Consider the following 19715-nt stretch of genomic DNA (forward strand, 5'->3'; position numbering starts at 1 on the left):
TCTGCAGTTAAATATATTGGTCAGGGTGGGGCAAAAAGTAATTTGAAAATGTGACTTCAGTCTGTTTGGCCTTGTTGAACCAGAAAGTTAGCCTGTGAAATGTAATAGCTTAAAATGACCCAGACAGCAAGTACTATGGGTCATTTTCATGTGCCAAACAGCTTCTACCAACTCATCAGATTCATTTTTCTGTCCTGTTTTTCAGGAGGCTTTGTTCCAACTGCAGAAGCCAGACTCTTGAGTAGACAGAGCTCCAAAACCTACAGGGAGGTGATCGGGCACTACTACCACTTGACACCTGATGTCCCTGACACCCATCCACATCCATCAGACTGTGCCATCACCAACCAAAACCACCACTTTCTACATTCACACAGCGCCTGCTGTGAGAAGTAACACTGGGCGCTTCTCTCTGACTTCTCTACAGCTTAAGGATTTGGGTGAGGCCATAATGTGAGGAGATCGGTCTGTATATGAGCCCAGTGTATGTACATGAATGTCAATGAGCTGCATTTGTGTCTGGGGCTAGAGAGGTGACATGATGCTGATGAATAATCCAGCAGTCTTCCACTTCTCCTCATATCCCATTACTATACCTTGGTCTCCTTGGCGATGCTAAGAGTCACCTCATTGTTGGACACAGCAGACCGTGCTGCTGTCTCATGGTGGCAAAATTTGTAGAAACTCGTCAGGTCTCCAATCTGTTGAAACGGACATCAAAACCTCTAAATTAATTTGTTTTCAGGTGTGTTGCTCATCCCGCTCGGTCTCTGTAATAAACAGCTGTTAAATTTTTAAACTGGCTTGGGTGTCTTTCATTAAGGCGGCTACCTTACACCCGTGATAGTTTTGCAGGCGATGGCAACCTGAGCCACAAGACTCCACACTGCTGCTCATGTGTGTGCATGTCTAAGCCCATGACGTAATCCTTTTTTTTTTATAAATGAGAAGAGGAACTCTGAGTGATTTACGTTTAATAAAACAAACCACAAGTGGACTTTTTTTTGTCACAACAATAAATTATGCTTCTAATTTAATCCTTGATGGCCTGGTGCTGACATTTTCTTTTGACCATAGCAAGATTTTCATGTTAAAAGGTAATTTTTCTTGTTCATAACATCGAGAAACATGGACTGGAGACCTGAAACTTCATTACAGCACTCTTCTCATGGGAGCACTGTTGCATTTTATTGTCCTGAGCTACATAACTTGGCCTGTTTTATTTATTTACTTTATTATTTATCGATATTTGCTTTTATTTGGTCATTCTGTGGGTGTATAGACATCTCTGATTGGTCAAATTGATTTCTTTTTTATACATTTCCATCTTGCACATGATTACTAGAGAATTATTTGCAGCCCTTATTAAATACGCAATTAAGTGTTGGATCTTGGTTCTGGGAGGTTTTACTGTTTGGATAATTAATATTATATGGTCTGTGTTAGAATAATGAAACGGAGGGAAAAGCTGAGAGAAGAAAATTAGATTTTTTGGCAGCTTTGTCTCATTTTTTCACCCAAGACCATTCAGACAGGATTGTAATGTAGATGAGCAGCTGCAGATTCCTATAATATAGATAGATAGATAGATAGATACTTTATTGATCCCGAGGGAAATTCAAGTATATATATATATATATATATATATATATATATATATATATATATATATATATAAACTTATATAATATATATAATATAAAAACTTCCCTAGGTCTGAACAGAACAGTAAAAATGTTAAACCAATCTGCTGGCTACCTTATTTTGCAGAGTGGCGTTATAGATCTATTGCAACGTCTATGGCCTTTTTAGAGTGCTGATACATCTACTGTCTGCAGGTAGAACAACTTTTTGACTGGCAACTATGATTGGGGTTTTCTTAAAAGCTAACATAATACTGCAAACAAAAGCATTACATAAAAAATAATTCCATTTATTTAAATCATGGATTTTGCAATATTGGGCTACTTTTGAATGAGTCTGGTGTCAAACGATCTGAGGCCTACCTGTCCAATAGTTACTAGATTTTGTCTGGAATTTTTGCCAGTAATTGTTCTGAATGTAACGTTGTTCAATGGGATGACTGCTGACACACAGGACACATGTGATTCTAAACTAGGAAACGTTTAGCCCCACAACAGATGGATCAAGACAAACTATCAAGCATGCGCGAAACGCAATCCTTTTAACAGTCACTTGACAAAAACCTACCTGTCCCATATTAGTAAATCCATGTTTCGCTGCTATTTTATTCACAGAGTCGTGGTCAGCTCTTATTTTAATCGCCCAGTCGTTGCTGTAAATTGTTGCGTGACAAAACTGAAGCTGAGTCCACATCCACAGCGCGTAAAAACGCACCATTACTGCACAGATAAAGACGCTTCTTTTTAATTGGATGGCTCCCAGGTGTTCCTTCAGTCTGATCTCCTGCGAGAAGTGTCTGTCATAGCGGAAAATTAGATGTTCTGCAGAAGCGGAAGCGTCTTTGGCGACTGAAGTTGTCAAGACTTGACTCTTCCACGGGGAACAAATCAGCTATCAGATTACTGCTTCAACATGGGAGCCAGAGATCACCTGTGGACGGCTCTGTGAAAGGATCCAAACTGTGGTTACAGCCTAAAATGCCCTCCTCCCCCTTTCAAACGTCTTCTCTGTAACGCAATTTCAATAAAAGACATCATCTTTCTTCATTATTATCTTCTCAGTTTGAAAAAGAGCAAAGTGGTGCAGAAATAGAAACCCAAGAAGAAAAAAAGGTGAAGAGACATTAAGTGGAATATATGGGCCTACTTTTAGGCTTCAGGCACTGGAGCTAAGCTGACCTTACACATATAAGGTAGCCTAAGCCTGCTACTTAAAAAAAAAAAAAAAAAAAAAAGGAACTTGTTTTGTGTTTGCTTGTTATGCAGCTTTGTTTGTTATTTAACTTACATTGATTCAAACTTAAAGATCGACTGTCCCAGTCTATGTGAGAAAATACTTTATTGTGAGTGAGCAAAACTGGCAAACCTCCTGCAAAACCCAGCTCCACCTCAGCGGGCCTCAGCCCGGGGTGAAACATCCATGCACTGATCTATAATCTTTCACTTGAACCTTTGCTTGCAGAGAAAAAAAATAATACTAGATTAGATTCATGTAAACTGTTTTGTTGATCATTCTGCAGCATTTTTATTGATTTGGAATAAATAACCCTGCTTGTTCTCATAAATTTAAATAGTTTTTTTGACTCGTCGATTTTAGGGTTCCTCTACCAAGAGGGATGAGTACACTGTTTGCATGATGGAGTCTGATTCATGGGAGTCAAGTCTTATCCAAAACCCAAAGAATGTTTAAAGCATTCAGGGAGTCAATAATGTTTGCCCAGAAGTGATACGTTTTAAATTCTGTTTTTGGCCAAATGCCTTCCCCCCCTGGCACCACAGCAGTCTCTGCATTTTGAAGGGATATCATCGCATTTAAAAAAAATACACTGTGTTAACTGGGTCAATCTGAGGCAAACCGAAAACAATCCTACATAGCGAATACAAGAGGACCATCAAAATATTCCTGTTTTTAATCTCACAGTTCCAGACAGATGGAAAAAAACTACAACCATATGAGTGGTGTTAAATTGTAGAACATGTATGTATTGAATCACAATGTACTGTAGATCTGAGTGTGGTTGACATTTGCTGTATATTCTGGTAATATTTTTTTAGAAATACAAAATACAGTTTTTAAAATGAACTCTTCAAATGTGCTTATTATTCTTTTAACACTGACTAGCTGAGATACTTCACTCAACTCTTCCCTCTGTACACTATGAGCAATAGACGGTTAGCTTAGCTTAGCACAAGAACTGGAAACTGGAATATAAACGTTCAGCACTCTGTTCAAAAGGTACAAAAAGAAATTCACCTACCAGCACCTGTAAAGCTCATTAATGAACACAGACATGGACCAGTATCTTCTGAGACTCTCGGCTGTTTGCAAACATGCTGTGTAAAGAATGGACAGTGAAATACATCACCTCAAGTGAAGCCAAAAGATTTAGAGCTCCTACTGCTCACTGGCTGCAACAAAAGCCATAGATTCACCCTCCTCAATGTTAACAGATGGGATATTGGTAAAACTTTTTATTTTCTTAAATCAACTTTAAATTTTGTATTCAAATCATCATCTGTTTTATTGTTTGTTTTTATTTTTCTGTAAGGTGGCCTTGAGTGTCATGAAAGGACCCTTCAATACAATTTATTATTATTGTCTTTTTTTTCCTGAGAAGTTTCTTGTTTACTTGATTTTTAGAACTGTATAAAAATGCCATAATTTACAATCTCTGTAAATGAATGTGGCATCAGCAGCGACATGTGCACTGGATGAGCAAAGTACAGCAGAAACAGCAAGGAAAAAAACTACGAAAAACTAACCACAAGAGTCAAAGATGGAAATTATGCTTTCAAGGGCATTCTTAAAAATCTTTTTTCCAGCAGGTTAAAAAAGTTAAATGTGATTTCATGGTTTTTCTTTTTCATTTTAAATTCATAAATTGGATGCTTTATGGACTATGTTCTTTTACCAAGGATGTCTCTGCTAATAATAATCAAAAGCAGTCCTTCTGAAAAAGGATCCAATTAAGAATTGGTACAAAACCAAAATATTTTTCAAAGAATATTTGTAAAACGTAGATTCAACATCTGTGTTGAGACCACGTTTTGGCAGTGACAACACCCTGAGATACTTAATGTTAAGATCTCCCCTTACTTTTGATAAATGCAATCCTTCCTTTCCATTGATGTGGTTCATAGTATACTTTATATACTTTGACTTTACTTTACCACATTAGTGTCCCCAAGCGCAACATGAGAGATAGCAATATAATATCCACCGACACTGATCTTCAGGGAGGGTAATTCCAATTAATGCCACAACATAAGTCATATAATTATGTCCCGTGAGACCTGTTATGTGTGTTGCAGGTAAATGAGGTTCATAATGTGATATATAATGCATGTTGTTCGAGGATCCCGTACTAATTAAGAGGGGTTGTTGGCAGCAGCCTCTTGTTGCTGATTTGATGCCTTGGGAAATAAAAGTCAAAAGCTGATTATTAAGGCAGCACTAGGTCTCATGTCAGACTCTCAAAACCGATAAAGCAGATTCAAATAATCATTGGAAGGTGTCATAAGATACCCATAGTTCAGATGGTTTTAGGAAAGATGATCTTCCTGCACACTGTAAGCGCATGTAAACATGCACATATATTTTACATAATCACATCATTATTATTATTATTACACAGTATTTAAAGTAATTACTAAATGATGCTTTCAGTTTTTTCTTAGAATTATCTGTAGCGGTTGACAAAGTGCAGAACACTTGAACTTTGTCATTTTGCTTTTCTTGTATATTTCTTTTCTTTTTCCTCTTGACATGCACCAATCCCACGACCACCTGACAAACGCATTCTCCCAATTTGGTTGTTGTTTTTTTGAAACTGCTAGATTGCTGTTCACTCTCTCTGCTTCGACTGCTTTGCCTCCGCTGCACCCGCCAACCCCACCTTCCCAACATCTAGCTCCAACAAGGGTGTTGTGTTTGTTTGTTTACAGTCGCTTCTTAAAGTCTCTGCTGAGGTAATATATAATATCTCTTCAAAGTGAGCTTTATGTGCTTTCAGGCAGATTAGGCTACATTGGATATAGGCTAGCTTCTCCACCCACTCAACCTTTCAATGGTTCTATACGTTTTTTAATGTCTTCACGTTTATTTAAACATTACGTGATGTCTCCAAAATATAAGTTATATCAGGTGATGTCAAACGTGTTTCATTACTATGCACTTCTGAGTTGTAACAATTATATCCAAGCATCAACTCTCACTGGCAATTTAATTCCATTTTCCAAAGATTGTAATATGAACCCTGATCTGAAAGAGAGAACTCTCTGGATCAGAAAAGAAAAAGCCTAAAAATGTCAAAAAAAACTCTTAATTAGAAGAATGAATGTTCAAACCCTCCACCAAAATCAAACTTCCAGGATGTTTTACTTATGCTGCATGTGTCATGATCACATACTAGGTCATGATGGTTTCCAAATAAGCAAAAGAAGAAAATGTTTCTCTGAGCTAATTGGTAACCCATCTGTCAGAAGATACTGTTAGTTAAAGTCATGTTCAGTATATACATTGTGTCCTTGGATTGTAAATGACAAAGAACAGGTTCATGATGCAATGTGAACTCAGAGTCTTTATCATCTACTTGACTATGGAGAAGAAAACAAACCAGCAGAACAAAACAAAGGGAACGCACCTCTCGGCGAAGCAGTCACAGGACTTTGAAGTTATCTAACATGTCTTCAGAGAGACTGACTTTGATGTTCAGAGGACTCTTCTCACACAGTGACACATTCCCCTGAAAATAATTGTCAAGCGTGTTCCTCCGTACATATACTGCCCCGCAGGCAGCACAGACATGAACTCTTGTTTGTTCTTTGTTCAGAAAGTCTTCTCACTATTTTATGAACTCTTATGGTTCTGTGTCATGAGTTCTGCTGCATGACATGCAGGGGTAAGGAAATTACATTTTGCAGTTCTGCATACTTTCATACAAAACATTTTTGCATCTGTTGACATTGACTGTGTTTAGTTTGTGGATTCTAGGGTGTCAAAAGACAGACAATAACTTTTCCTACAAAATAAAATGCAGATTTTTCTAAAAGTAATGCTGCTCGATAATCACTTAGATAGATAGATAGATAGATAGATAGATAGATAGATAGATAGATAGATAGATACTTTATTGATCCCGAGGGAAATTCAAGGCATCCAGTAGCAGTATACAGACAGGCAGGACACAAGACATTAGTTACAATACACACCCACTGTCCCCCCTCCCCTCTGTATACAAATCCCCCAAACAGATTTAGCAGCCCCTATGTGACTAAGAATAAACATAATTATATGTTAAACCTGTGCAGTTAGCATTAGCAGTTAGACTTAAAACTAATATAGCATAATGTACATAACCTGTGAGGAGAGAAAAACATGTGTTGGTTAAAAGAGACCTGTAAACAGTTAAAGAGCCTTAGAAACAAAGTGCTGACCTTTAGAAACTAGTTACATGTGCATGTACAGAGGTGTTTGAGCTTATGCCAGAGGTGTGAGTACAGTCGTTAAACAGTCAATGCAGGAATGTAAATTGGTTCACCAACTTAAAGGAGCAGTGATTTGCATTAAGTGTCCAAGACAATATGGTGAAACCAGGAGTGGTTAGGGTAATTATCGTTAAGTACCCAACTATTGAGGGGCAGATTAGCATTAAGTGTTGGGGACAATAGAGTGAAACTTGACCTAATTAGGGTGATCATGTCAACCCTTACAGATGTAGCATAACACAACAGTAGGATGAAACCAGACATGATTAGGGTGATTATCTTTAAAGTGACCAGTGCTCAGTAAAGTGACTATCAATATGCATTACAGTGTCCAACTGGGGGCTGACTCTGAGGTCAGCAGTGCAGGTGAGGAGTGAGAAAAAAGTGAAAAAAGATTCCAGGGATCACCGTGCGCTTCTTCCCTGCCGTGACAGTGAAGTGTTATACAGTCTTATTGCCAGGGGGACGAAAGAGTTCTTGAGTCTGTCCGTGGAGCACGACTGTGACAGCAGTCTTTCGCTGAACATGCCCCGCTGCCCGGTGAAGGTGCTGTGCAGAGGGTGGTGTGTGTTGTCCATGATGGAGAGCATTTTGTCCAGAGACCTCCTCTCTACCACTTATGGGTCATGTGTGTTGGTGACTGTGTCTGCAGAGACCCGGTGTCTGTATTTTGATGTTTTGCGTTGCTTTGGTTCACTCAGGACTTTTCTGGGCTTGGAAGCGTGTATGTATGTATTTCTTACATTCGATGACAGCGGGCAGGTGAGTGGATACAAATCAGCAATTGAACGCAAGAAGTGATTGACGCAGACGTAGCAGCAAAGAAGTGAAAATATCATCACAGTGAGGCGAAACACCAAGCCGATAAAGCCCATTCCAAACGACGGTACACCTTTACTTGGCTTTCACCGCAGAGTTGGCCGGCTTTCTGTTGGACGGGTACACTGGTGGTTAGCTTGTGCTCAGCTGCTAAATGATCAGCCTTTCTATTACAACTAATGTAAAAGTTCCATTCTCGGGCAGCATGCAGTGTAGCTACAACCTGCACCCTTAAGTCCTGTAGTGGGTGTGTGCTTCTGGTGGAGATGATCCCAGGAGGAGGCGCCCAGTTTGAAAACTGTATGGACATTTCTACTGACTCTTTAAAGGTGTGACAGCCTTAGTATTCAGAGCCCTGGATTTGTAGAAGTGAGACATGGATTAGGTGAGTGACTAGATTACAGTTCTTGTACATTTTTGTCACAATTTTGGTTTGTACTGTAGGACCAGTCTCTTTTTCCCTGGACATAATGTTTGGAAATGTCATTTTAAATGTACACATTTGTTCTTCCGTTTTTTTTTTTTTTTCGGCGTTCAATAAAGAAACAAAAATACTTGGTATGATTATCTTGCATCAGATCAGAGATGGAGCACACTGAACCACTACACTTTAATAAATTGTCTCTAAATGTAGAGTGTATTGAGATTTTGACAATTTCACACCATAATGACTTCTTGGAAGATTTTAAATCAAAAGGAAAAAAGAAAACTTTAAACTAAAAAAGAAAAACATGAGAGTAGGCAGACAGACAAACAAAAAGAAGGGGGGGGGCAGGGTCTGAACAATGATGGACTGATTTGAACAGAAAACAGGTGCATACACGGCGAGTGGAGGAATAGTCAGAGAACATCTGGTTAAGAGGCAAAGAAGGTGACCTTGAGAAGTGTGATTTTCACTGAAAGGAGGAACCATCTTGATCTTTTTAGCCAGAAGTTTCCCTGTTCAGACGAAAAAGAGCATTGGTTCTCAACAATTGGGTCCAGGGACCCCTATGTTGGGGTGCCTGCGATCTCAGGAGGGGTATGAGACTCTGTCTGCAACAAGGTTGTCAAAACTTACACATATTAAGTCAAATGGTGATGATACAAAGGTCTTCTGTTCAAGTGGGCATATTCTGATTTTATCAATGAAAACTATTCTTGTTTATGTTAACTTTTGAAAGCAATGTATAATTTTTTTCATGTAGAGCTGAGCTGAGCTTTTCTTAGATACAAAGAAAAAGGAAAAAAGGTTGGCAATCCCTGAGCTATAACAGAGACTCTTCAATCACACATGGTAATGACTTAAAGTTCACTCTGCTTAGCCGATACACTGGACAATGAGACCATAAAACTTATTCGGAAAGTTTTTATAAAAATCGATGAAAATCTGACTGAGGAGTGTTTGATGACATTTGGAGAATGTAAACTATATTAAGTGTGGGACCTTTGATTACCCAGAGCAAGCTATCTGCCAAATTAACAGGGATGCTTTTGTCAATTTTTGCACAATAATATTAGGAATTCAGACTGTAAATAACCTTGGGTTAAGCCAACACAAGAACTTCAAGAACTCTTCGTAATGAAAGAGAATAATTGAATCTTTTGTTCTGTCAATTGCAAGGTAAATTTAAATTCAGTGGTCATGATAAAAAGGAAACAGCCTGGATGGGATATGGGATGGGTTCTTGCATCGTTTGTGGCAAAAGTGTTGGCAGCCACACAAGGTCAACTGGCTGACCTTATTCAAATTAATTACAGCAGGGGGACAAAATTAGCACCTGCCACCTGCCAAATATGGTTACATTTTGGCTTTGGTGTTTAAAAATGTCAGCTCAACTGCCTGCATGGCAGACGTGTCTTTTTTTCTGTTTAAAGATAGTGTTTATAAGAAGCAACTTTAGAGCACAAACTGTCAGGGACGTGGGATGCATGTTAGATTTCATAACCCTATACAGTTAGGATCACAGATTCTTGGTTTGGAGTTCACTAGTGTTCAATTACAGACAAACAGATGGAGTCAGGGATAGGCTTTTTTCAGTGGTATGCCACAGTAGCAGTTGAGGAATATCTATATTTCAGGAAATAAAGTATGTGCATTTTTTTCAAGCAGAGCTAATATCTGTCTGAAAATGTCGTGGCTCAAGCTTCAAGACATCCAAATCATAGCTCCAAGCAGACAACCAGATGAATGCTGAATGACATGCATGTTCGTCCGTATGCAAGGTGCAGAATCCGGGAAGCATCTTTCAGCCTTTAGATGAACAAGGCGCTGTTTGAGTTTGTGCTCTGCCCTCATTGATGCCGCTCATAAATCATATCGAAATCTCATAGCAAAAATCGTTACAAGTGAAGGAATGATCACACAGAGAAAACTTCTTTGAGCTCAGCTCGTATGTTGATGCTCCTTCAAAGCCCTGAACGACACATATACTGGAAGTTCTTCAGAACATCCTCCAGTATCTCTGCTTCAGATTTGGCCCTTGTCAAATATCACCCCACTTTTAAAAAAAAAAAAATCAGTGTACTTTGAAGTTTTGCAAAGAGTCAAAGTGTCAAATTCTAATCAAAACTCATGCAGTTTATTGATAGATTACCCACACTGTATTTTTTCCCATCCTTACCCAGCCTGCCAAAAGATCTGCTCTAAAAGGAAACATTTTTCTTTCCATATATTCTGTTTTGATCTGGTGGGGAACTCTGGAGTCACAGGTTTACACTGTTTCTGTGTCCTTCTGAGCCCAGCCGCCACATATTTACATTTCATTGCCCATTTTTGCGTCAGTGACAGCTGTGGCAGGGGAGAATTTAGCTCATATTTTATTGAAGCAATCTGCAGCTATCGAGGTTGACTCAGAAACTTGGCAGGTCGTCGAGAAACGGGTACTTTTTAATTCATTATTTATCATGTCCCTATGACACACACACACACACACACACACACACACACACACACACACACACACACACACACAAGCTCGCACAGTGTTTCATTGCTACTAGTATACTGTGCGTGTGTCTTATTCCACATAACTATAGCGAGCCAAGCCAGAGGATTTGCCCAGGCATTGTGTCTTTGTGTGTGTGTGTGTGTGTGTGTGTGTGTTTGAGTGTGTGTGGGCACATGTGGGTGAATTTTTAATTTGAATCCCCTGGTCCACATTCCATCCATATTTTCCTTTTATTTGGTCACTAATGAGGCTCCTTTTTCAGTTCAAAGAAAAGAAAATGCTTTCAAGTATCACTGCAACTTTGGGGCTTGTTTATCAGCTGCATCATTATTAACTCATTGGGAAAAGACGCAGTTGATGTTGCATCATTTATTGCATTAGCCTTCAAATAATGCTATTTCGCTGCTGGACTCGTCTCCTGCACCTCTGTGCTTCTCGTACTGATTGACTGTGAAATGACCTCTTTAGTTGTAATGTGGTAAAGTGAAACATAATATCTGTGTAGCGGCCTAAGCTCAATGACTCATGCAGTATTAGCTTTGCTGCTTCCTCTCAGCATGCAGAAGCAGTTGTAGTTGTTTTCACATGCCCATTATGCATGCTTGTTGATGCCTCAAGACATGTTTTTTTTTTTTTTTTTTCATCTTCATTTTCAGCCCAGCTTCGACTGATGTTGCGCTGAATTGCGTGAGCCAACTTTGACCCCTTGATGTTCCTTTGAAGAGGCCCCCAGTATAGGCTTGCTCTCTCTCTGTCTCTGCAGGGCCAGGGTACCTTGCTACATAATGACCAGCCTGTACTGCAGCTTCTATCCCTGATGTGTCAGTGTGACACTGTTTTGCTTTCTATGTAATGATTTTCTCCCTCTTTTTTTTTTTTTTCTCGGGCCAGCATTCTTGATTTGCACTGCAGTATTGCTGACAAAATAGTTACCTACCTCAACCTAGTCTCCCCCCCTACACACACACACACACAGACACACACACACACACACACACACAAACACACACACACGCACACACATCTCCTCACACATTTCATTTCTCTTTATGGATTCAAAGCCAGTCTTCTCTGGCTCCTTTGTTCGCCACTCCAGGCTGGGCTCAGATCCTCTCTGCTCTCTGTAAACCCGCTCTGCTCTGTCATCAGGATTACAGGCTGTGCTGTAGCAGATTAATGACTGACAACTCTACACTCCTCTCAGCATTGCAAGGCACACACAGAGCTACCAGGAGGAAGCGTGTGCCTGGTTGTGAGGGAGAGAGGAACAACTGCGGGGGAGATAATTCATTGTGTTGGTCTGTGAACAATATGTTAGCTGTGAGGTTGTGAGACGGTGAGTGTGCGTAAATGTCTTGCTTCTTTTGAAGCTTTGGTACGTGCAGTGAAAGTGTTTAACAATCTAAACTTCAGGAGGGAAAGATAATTTCCCCATGATGTAAAAATAGATAAAACATAATTTTTCTTTCTTCTATGCCAGTATCTGGGTCAACAATTACAGAAACAATGTTTCTACATTTACTAATAAAACTTACATACAGTCTATTTAAGACTTTATAATCCAAAAATTACTTGGAATTCATTTGTCCTGACCAAAGAACAGGGCCTACAAGCTTGCAAGTAAGCATTGCATTTTCGCTAACCCACTTCATTTTCATGCTGCCCAGTGAGACAGAATTGATTGATTTTGCCACATGACTTCATAATGCAACAAGCTAGCGGTAACGAAAGCGTGAGTTACAGCGTTTCCCCCTCAAACCAGCGCTGGTGGTTACGTCTTGTGCACTTGCTTATTTTTCAGGGGCTTATGTTCTGTTTACAGAATAGTTCCCAAGTTTTACAGCCTACTGCAGTGGCTCTATGATTCTGAGTGTCATCAACACAACACAGAACTTCAGCTAACAAACAGGATAGCATTCGATGCTTGCTAACCTTTAAAGGTGTCCTCTCTGTTCAGCTGGACTTTAAAAATCTACCCTGATGTTCAACATTAAAAACTTCTATTTCACTGTTGTTATAGCAAAAGAACCCTTTTGTTTGTAATAGGGGTTTTCCCCTAATGCCATACTTATTTAATGCAGTACTCAATACAAAAAGAAGAATGGAAGATTTTTTAAACTCGCAATTTTAGATTTAGACCAAACAGGATTCATAAAACATCACCAAATTAAATGAATTAAATCGGATGCACTTTTCAAGTGATTCACCAGATAAAAGAGGATGAAACTGCAGCAGTCGTGCTGGCTTTAGATGAAGCTTTAGAAAAAGCTTTTGACTTCGTCAATTGGTCATTTCTGTATATGACTCTGCACACATTTGAATTTCATTATAACTTTATACAGACATTTCAAGCACTTTATAACAAACCCCGACAGCAAGAACAAAAATAAATGGCTCTCTTTCAACAGCCCTGCGATCAGCAGAGGTCTAGAGAGCTAAAATATTCTACTCAAGCAAAAGTAATCTTATTTTAATAGAATGTTACGTAAATACAGGTAAAAATACGACTTCAGAAATGTAGTCATGTAAAAGTACAAACGTAGCTCAAGTTTAAATATAGACGTAAAAAACATGTTGCCCCTGTGGGAACAATAAAGGGATTTCTTCTTTTTACAATAATTGTCTGTAATAAATATATTCTGTTTATATATATTCCTTAAATCAACTCATGTAAACCAAATGAACGTGTATTCCAGCTGAAAGTATAAAAAACATTTTGATAAAGGAGGTAGTTCAACATTTCACACATAAATGAAGCAGATATACAGTCTCTTTAAATACAATGTGTGAGAAGTGCCAAGTGCCCTGTTGTCGGCGTCGTGTTTACATGGACCATGCGAATAAAGTTATTTTAGTCAGACTAGAAAAAAGAACAATAGCATACTCACTGCTTATTCAGATATTACGCAATTGTGTTTAGATCACACTCATTCTGTGTCAATTTATGTTCATTGAAAAGTTAAGAGTTAACTCTAAGTTGTGCCAAACTTTCTGTCCAAGACAAACTTCCCCAAGGGGACAATAAAATGTATTCAATTCAGCAACTGAACTGTTAAAAACCAACAGGTGAAATGGCTTTAAATCTTTAGAATTGTATAAATATCTTGATTTTCCCCCCCCCCTTTAAACCATCAGAGGAAAAGAGGAATTCATGTAAGGTCGCCGCGACCTCTCGCATCATCCCTCCTGTCAGGCGTGTGGGAGGCAGTCGGGATTCGTGTGAGGTCACCGCATAAAAATAAGAGATGGAGGAACAAGGTCTACATAGGACTGATAGCAGTCTGTGCTTATAGGTGATACATTACCACAGCTGTGACTCCTTGATACCTCCAGAGAACTGACCACTCATCTATCTGTGGTGATTGCATTTTCAGAAAGTCACCAGGGACCATTGTGGGATGGAAGCTGTCGTCTGATCTACCAGTGATCTTGTGGTCCACTGCAGTGAGAGACACCAGTCAAGAGGTTCTTGATTTTAAATACAACTGATTTCCTCCTAATGAAAAATCAAATGCTGCCTATTTATCTTATTTATTTAAAACAGTATCATTATGGTTGTGTTAATGTGTTTAGGTCCTGTTCAAACAACAATGAATTTTGTTTGCTTTTGTTGCTTTTTGGCTGAAATCTTTTACACAACAACAGCTTTTTTTTTTTTTTTTTTGGCCAGAAAACACAACATTTTGAAAACTGGTCCCTTTTTAAACAGCACAATCCCCTTTGTTGTAAAACCACCTGGCAAGATGCATTTTCTCTGAAAACTGAGACTTATGGTCCCAGTCCATAGCCATGCACGGATAGGTGAACATCAACAATAATGGTAGACTCTCGAGTTCTGTTTGGACTGCACACTCTTTTGAATTTTCATTTCATTCGTTGATTTTTCTTTAACCCTATCTAGACTATTTACTTGCCTCTACCATGGCTATGAATTCTTTTATTTACCAAATGGGGTGTAGAACTTGACTAGAACCTAGCTAGTTTCCTCCTCTGCTGATGTGTTTTCTCATGTTAACATGTCCAGGCTCTTGTAGTTATGTGATGTAAGCCCAGCTAGAGAAAGAATGGTATACTTGTTGGATTCCATCCTTCTAGAGATACATTTCCCCTTAACAAAAAAAAACAAAAAAAAAAACAGCAGCTGTTTGAGGCAATTGTGGAACCTGGCAGAAGTTGTGCAAATTCCAACAAGCAGGCAAACAAACTGAGAGCTATCAGTTTCTGAAGTTTGGCATTAATTAGGTCATGATCCCGTACCACCTTGGAGCCTCATAGAAGCAACTTATGTGTGTCATGAATTACTGAGTAGCAATATTTGGGGCTTCTCTTGCAACCATCAAACAGCTGAGGCTAAATTTCCTGAGACTTTCCCTTGAGTGTCTAGGAAAGTAGGCTGCCTGAGCTGCCATCTGAAGACTTATAAATGTCCCTTCTTTTTATGTGTATGTGATATCTTAGATATCTATGTCACGTCTGTCTTTCTAGAACGCCACAATCACATATATGCACAAGGCTTGGGACTAATAAAATGGCTCCTGTGTTATTGGTATTGGGCAATTGGTCACAACAGTTGTTGGTCTTCAGTATGAATAGGTCAAAGGGATGTATTATTTTGTTCTATTTTTTACAAGTACCAATCCAAACAAAATGTTAGGGATGACTTTGAGACACATTCAGTCAAAACTATCAGCAAGGACACTGTTTGCGTCTCTGAAAGCCTTAGGTTCAAAGGAAACAAACTTCTGGACGTATTAAACAATTTAAAAGCTGCAATTATCCAAAGATCCTTAATAACTACAAATTTGTGTAGCGGAACTTTTTTGTTTTTCATTTCTGTTTCTGTCTGACCTGTTTACTGATAGGACAGAGAAGTAAGCCAGGAGTATCCAAGCAGCTAACTCCCTGAAGCAGCTGACTCCTTGATACCTGATATCAACCGTTTTTAATGTGTAAATCTAGCTGTTGTCTGGGTTATTGACTGTCTGAATGTTCTTTTTGCTGTTTTATAAATCTATATTTGTCAAATTTCCATTAAAGATGGATTCTATTTTATTCTCAATAAGAACTCAACCTTTAGGTTTGGATCACTTGGACTAACTCACTTATTAATAATAAACAATTTTGCAATAACTTTTCTTAAACCAGGTCACATCATTCCAAACAATCTATTATTGTAATGAATACAACCATCAGTTACAGGACATTGTTTTCTACAGAACGATTGCCTGATATTCATCTTCTTGGTTTATTATGCTGATTATATTCTTTATTCCATCCTTTGTAAGATTATCAATACAGGACTTCCACATTTATGTATGTTGTTGTGATCGTGACCATCGTAAGTTCAAGATTTATTCTCACTTCAGCTAAGTTTAGATCTCCTCCAACTACTCAAGTCGTTATGAAGCTCTTTAGTTTTAAATGCTACCGACAAAGTTACAACTTTACACTTGACTGTCTGCTTGTTTGTGCTCAGCAGGTAGTGTACAGTGGGTTTATATAACAGCTATTGAGGGATAAGACAATGCTTTGAGAGTAGTGAGAGTGGGGAAAAAAACAAATATTGAGCAAATCTCAGATGAGGGGTCATAACTTTCTGTAGGTTCATTACAACAAGCAACAACTATTTTATTGCCCCTTAGAGTTAGGCATCTGAATACTCTCAAGAATGACCTCAAGTATGTTGAACCCAGATAAAAACAAACACAAGCAGCTGTGGTAAAATACTTTTATAGAGCAGTAATCCATATCTGAAATATAGCATCCAAGCAGAATAGCCCTGACATGTACAGAGCTCAATTCACTCATCTCCATTTATATATGCATCTTATGTAAATATGTTCATTTGTGTTTGTGTGGGTGCTGTATGTGCATGTAGACATGTGTAATACTTTTTTTAAATTTTTTTTTATCAATTACAGTTTCATAAAAGTTTTAAATACAGGTCATGATTATTCTTTTTAAATGTCTCTGGATATAAAAGCTGGTGTTCTGACCCTCATTAGTCCATTAATGAAGATGAATACTTCCTCTCTGTCTTTTCTCTCTTTCCCTATAAACTTAATTCCTTTCATATTTCATAAATATTCTCCATCTCTCTTCTGTATTGCCTCTTGTACTGTGCCCCTTGCCCCCTTCCACTGGCTATATATTCTCTTTATATCTCCTAATTGCTTCCTAGCTGTGACTCATGTGTGGACTGAACTTTTGCTTTTATTTGACTTCAGCACTTTTACTTCCCTGCACAAGTATCAAACTTATAAGTGCTGAAGAGGCTGATTTTAAGAGCAGTAACAACATGTGTTCCCCCGTCAACCATTCCCATCAACTCCACCAACAACAGCTACAATCTTCACCTTTGTTACTCTCCTCCTACCTCACTTTTAGGTTTGCATTTTAATTCCCCACTTCACTCCACGCTTGTGTTTTTAATCACATCTCCATGGTTTTGTCTTTTTTAAAAGAAGGTTAAGCAGTGCATTAGAGTATCAAAGTGTCTTTTGCTCCATTTTGTAGTTCTCAGAGGAACCAGAAACATTTCTTCCTGTTCTTCTTGGTGGTGGCAGGGGGTCGCACTGGCTGAGGAGAGTCTTGTTGGTTGGGCGTAGGGGGCTGGGGAGTGGGGGGCTGTGGGATGCCCTCAGGAGGGTCGCCAACCTTCCATGTGCGGACCACCTGCCCCTCCTGCAGACGGAAGTCGTGCTCTACACTAGAAGGAGAGAGAGAGAGAGAGAGAGAGAGAGAGAGAGACAATGCAGGAAAGTGTAAGTTAATGTGTCGAATCTGCAGTTGGTCCTGGGGGAGGAAAACAATACTGAAATAAATACTTATTTCTCACTATTTTTTAAATGCTGAAAAGAACATTGGTTATCCTATAGAGTTTCACCTATAGCCCCATCCTTACAGTTTGACTCAGGGCTCGAGCTATTTGATCCATAAGTGGGCTATGTTTGGAAAAATGTTCAACAAAAACAGCTTTCCTTGCTGATCGTGATGTTGCACTAGGATAGAAAGAAAAAATAACGTTACTTATATACTCATCCAGAAGTTACAGAGGAGCATTATTTTGATTTGTGTTACTGGTCAACGAGAAGATAAAATTTCAATATTCATGCTCTGAGTCCTTTTAGAAAAATGTTGGCTTTTAACTGCTAAATGCTAAAATAGGTTTGAATGTGTTTCCTCTGACAGTTCTTATTTTACTGCTTGTCCTTAATAAAGTCTATTATTTGTATTGCACTATAGTATCTGATTTTGCAGAGCATCATCATTTCCGTATATATTCATTGTAATGCAACGGCTACAATTCTGGCATCAACTTTGTATTTTACTTAAAGCAATGCTCATTTCATGTGTATCAAATAAATAATTTACATAAAAATAATCAAATGAGAATAAAAAGGTTATGAACTAATATCTGGAATGTTTATTGTGCACTAAGCAGCTAAGATGCATTTGTTCTTTAGAAAACTGTGAATCTGCAGCCAAAGGAAAGGTGTTGGAACTGTGAAAGTGAACCTGAAATAGTCCAAGGCCAGACAGCTAAAAAAACTAAAACTTTCTATAAAGCTCCAAAAAAAAGCATAAATGAGCTGCAGATTCACTTAACTGTCTTTAAGTTTGTCACATTCCACCCATTCAATCTTAGCCACTTAAAAATAACAGACATACAGTTGAAGCTCAGTTCATGACACAAGAAAGACGTCCGCTAAAAAAGCATCAAAGAGAAGCAGTGGAGACTTCTGCATCTGCTACTTGGTTTTAGGAAGCTGTTGCTAAAGTGAATCATGAGCTGAAACGCTGAGTATCACAGAAATGTTGCCGCACCGGGAGGGATCCCAGGACTGCAGTTCACACACATCAAATGAAAAAGTCAGCAAGGTGCCTCATCAGTGACATGACAGCACGGCTTGAGGGCCTCACTGCCGAAATGAGACATGAACCTTCTTGCACCTCTGCAGCAGCTATCGGTAAGGGTAAGCAATAATAAATGTATGATTCTGCAATAAAGGAAAAAAAAGAAAAACAATATTTGCTTTTTTCAGCAGTTACATGTTGGGTAATCTTTCCCCCAGTAAACTGAATCACTTTTTTTCTTTTTTGTATTCTTCTCACTTTGCTGCTATTCTTGCTTATTATGCAGTGGCCTAGTTAGCTGGTGTTTCTCATCACAGCACAGAAGCTGGAAATAAAGAGGACTCCCTCGCTTGAGGAGACGAGGAAGCGAGGAGGTCTGAACTCAGCAGGAGCAGGGCCTGTTGTTTCACACTCATATCCATCTGGCTTCAAAACTCCCACTCCCACGGTCACTCAACCACTTCACTCAAAACAAATGAAACATCAAACTCCAGACGGGAGCACAGTGCAGGCAACAAGTGCGGACAGAGTAAACAGTTAAAAAGGGAGTGGGAACAAAGAGCAGTGGAGTGGATTTCTTCCCTCTGCAATATTTACAGCAGGTAGGGAAAAAAAGACACTGTATCTAAACCTCTATGTGGTGGCTGAGTCTGCTGACAGCTTAAAACAAAACTCAGAGACCTGTAAGACGAGGGGCAAGTCGGTAGCAAAGCAAGATAAGGGATCTGTCTCGGGGATAACAATACAATGTTATCGTAATAGTTTAGTCCTACCCTTTCTGGATTCTGATTGGTCGCTGAGGGAGAATTGACATGAATGGGAGGGATGTGTTCCTAAAGCTCGCGGCAACAAAAGAGTTGACGCTGAGATATAACGCTGAAAACGCTGGACTTGAAAAAAAGGGCACAAGGCCTGATTGTTATGGTAGCTACATTTGATTTTAATGTCATGATAGAGTTTTTGTGCCTGCTTTCTGCAG

The 19715-nt window shown here is 38.9% G+C and overlaps 2 protein-coding genes across 5 annotated transcripts in view; both read right to left on the reverse strand.

Moving 5' to 3' along the window:
• The window catches only part of pcsk5a (proprotein convertase subtilisin/kexin type 5a), a 30312-nt gene extending 27715 nt beyond the window's left edge, over window positions 1-2597 (reverse strand). For both annotated transcript variants that reach the window (XR_013780848.1, XM_079364434.1), the window contains exons 1-2: window positions 2212-2597; window positions 597-701 (exon numbers count right to left, since the gene is read on the reverse strand). Coding sequence is in view for 1 of the 2 variants with exons in the window: in XM_079364434.1 (XP_079220560.1) it covers window positions 597-701; window positions 2212-2361 (255 nt within the window). In the remaining variant the exon portion in view is untranslated. The remainder of the gene's footprint in view (window positions 1-596; window positions 702-2211) is intronic.
• A 13996-nt stretch (window positions 2598-16593) lies between these two features.
• LOC306836655 (uncharacterized protein) overlaps window positions 16594-19715 on the reverse strand; it is an 82978-nt gene continuing 79856 nt past the window's right edge. For all 3 annotated transcript variants that reach the window (XM_079363843.1, XM_079363841.1, XM_079363842.1), the window contains one exon: window positions 16594-17588. In XM_079363843.1, coding sequence (XP_079219969.1) covers window positions 17399-17588 — 190 coding nt within the window. In that variant the 3' untranslated portion in view covers window positions 16594-17398. The remainder of the gene's footprint in view (window positions 17589-19715) is intronic.

The sequence above is a fragment of the Symphodus melops genome (genome assembly GCF_947650265.1).
Source record: "Symphodus melops genome assembly, chromosome: 16".
Lineage (NCBI taxonomy): Eukaryota > Metazoa > Chordata > Actinopteri > Labriformes > Labridae > Symphodus > Symphodus melops.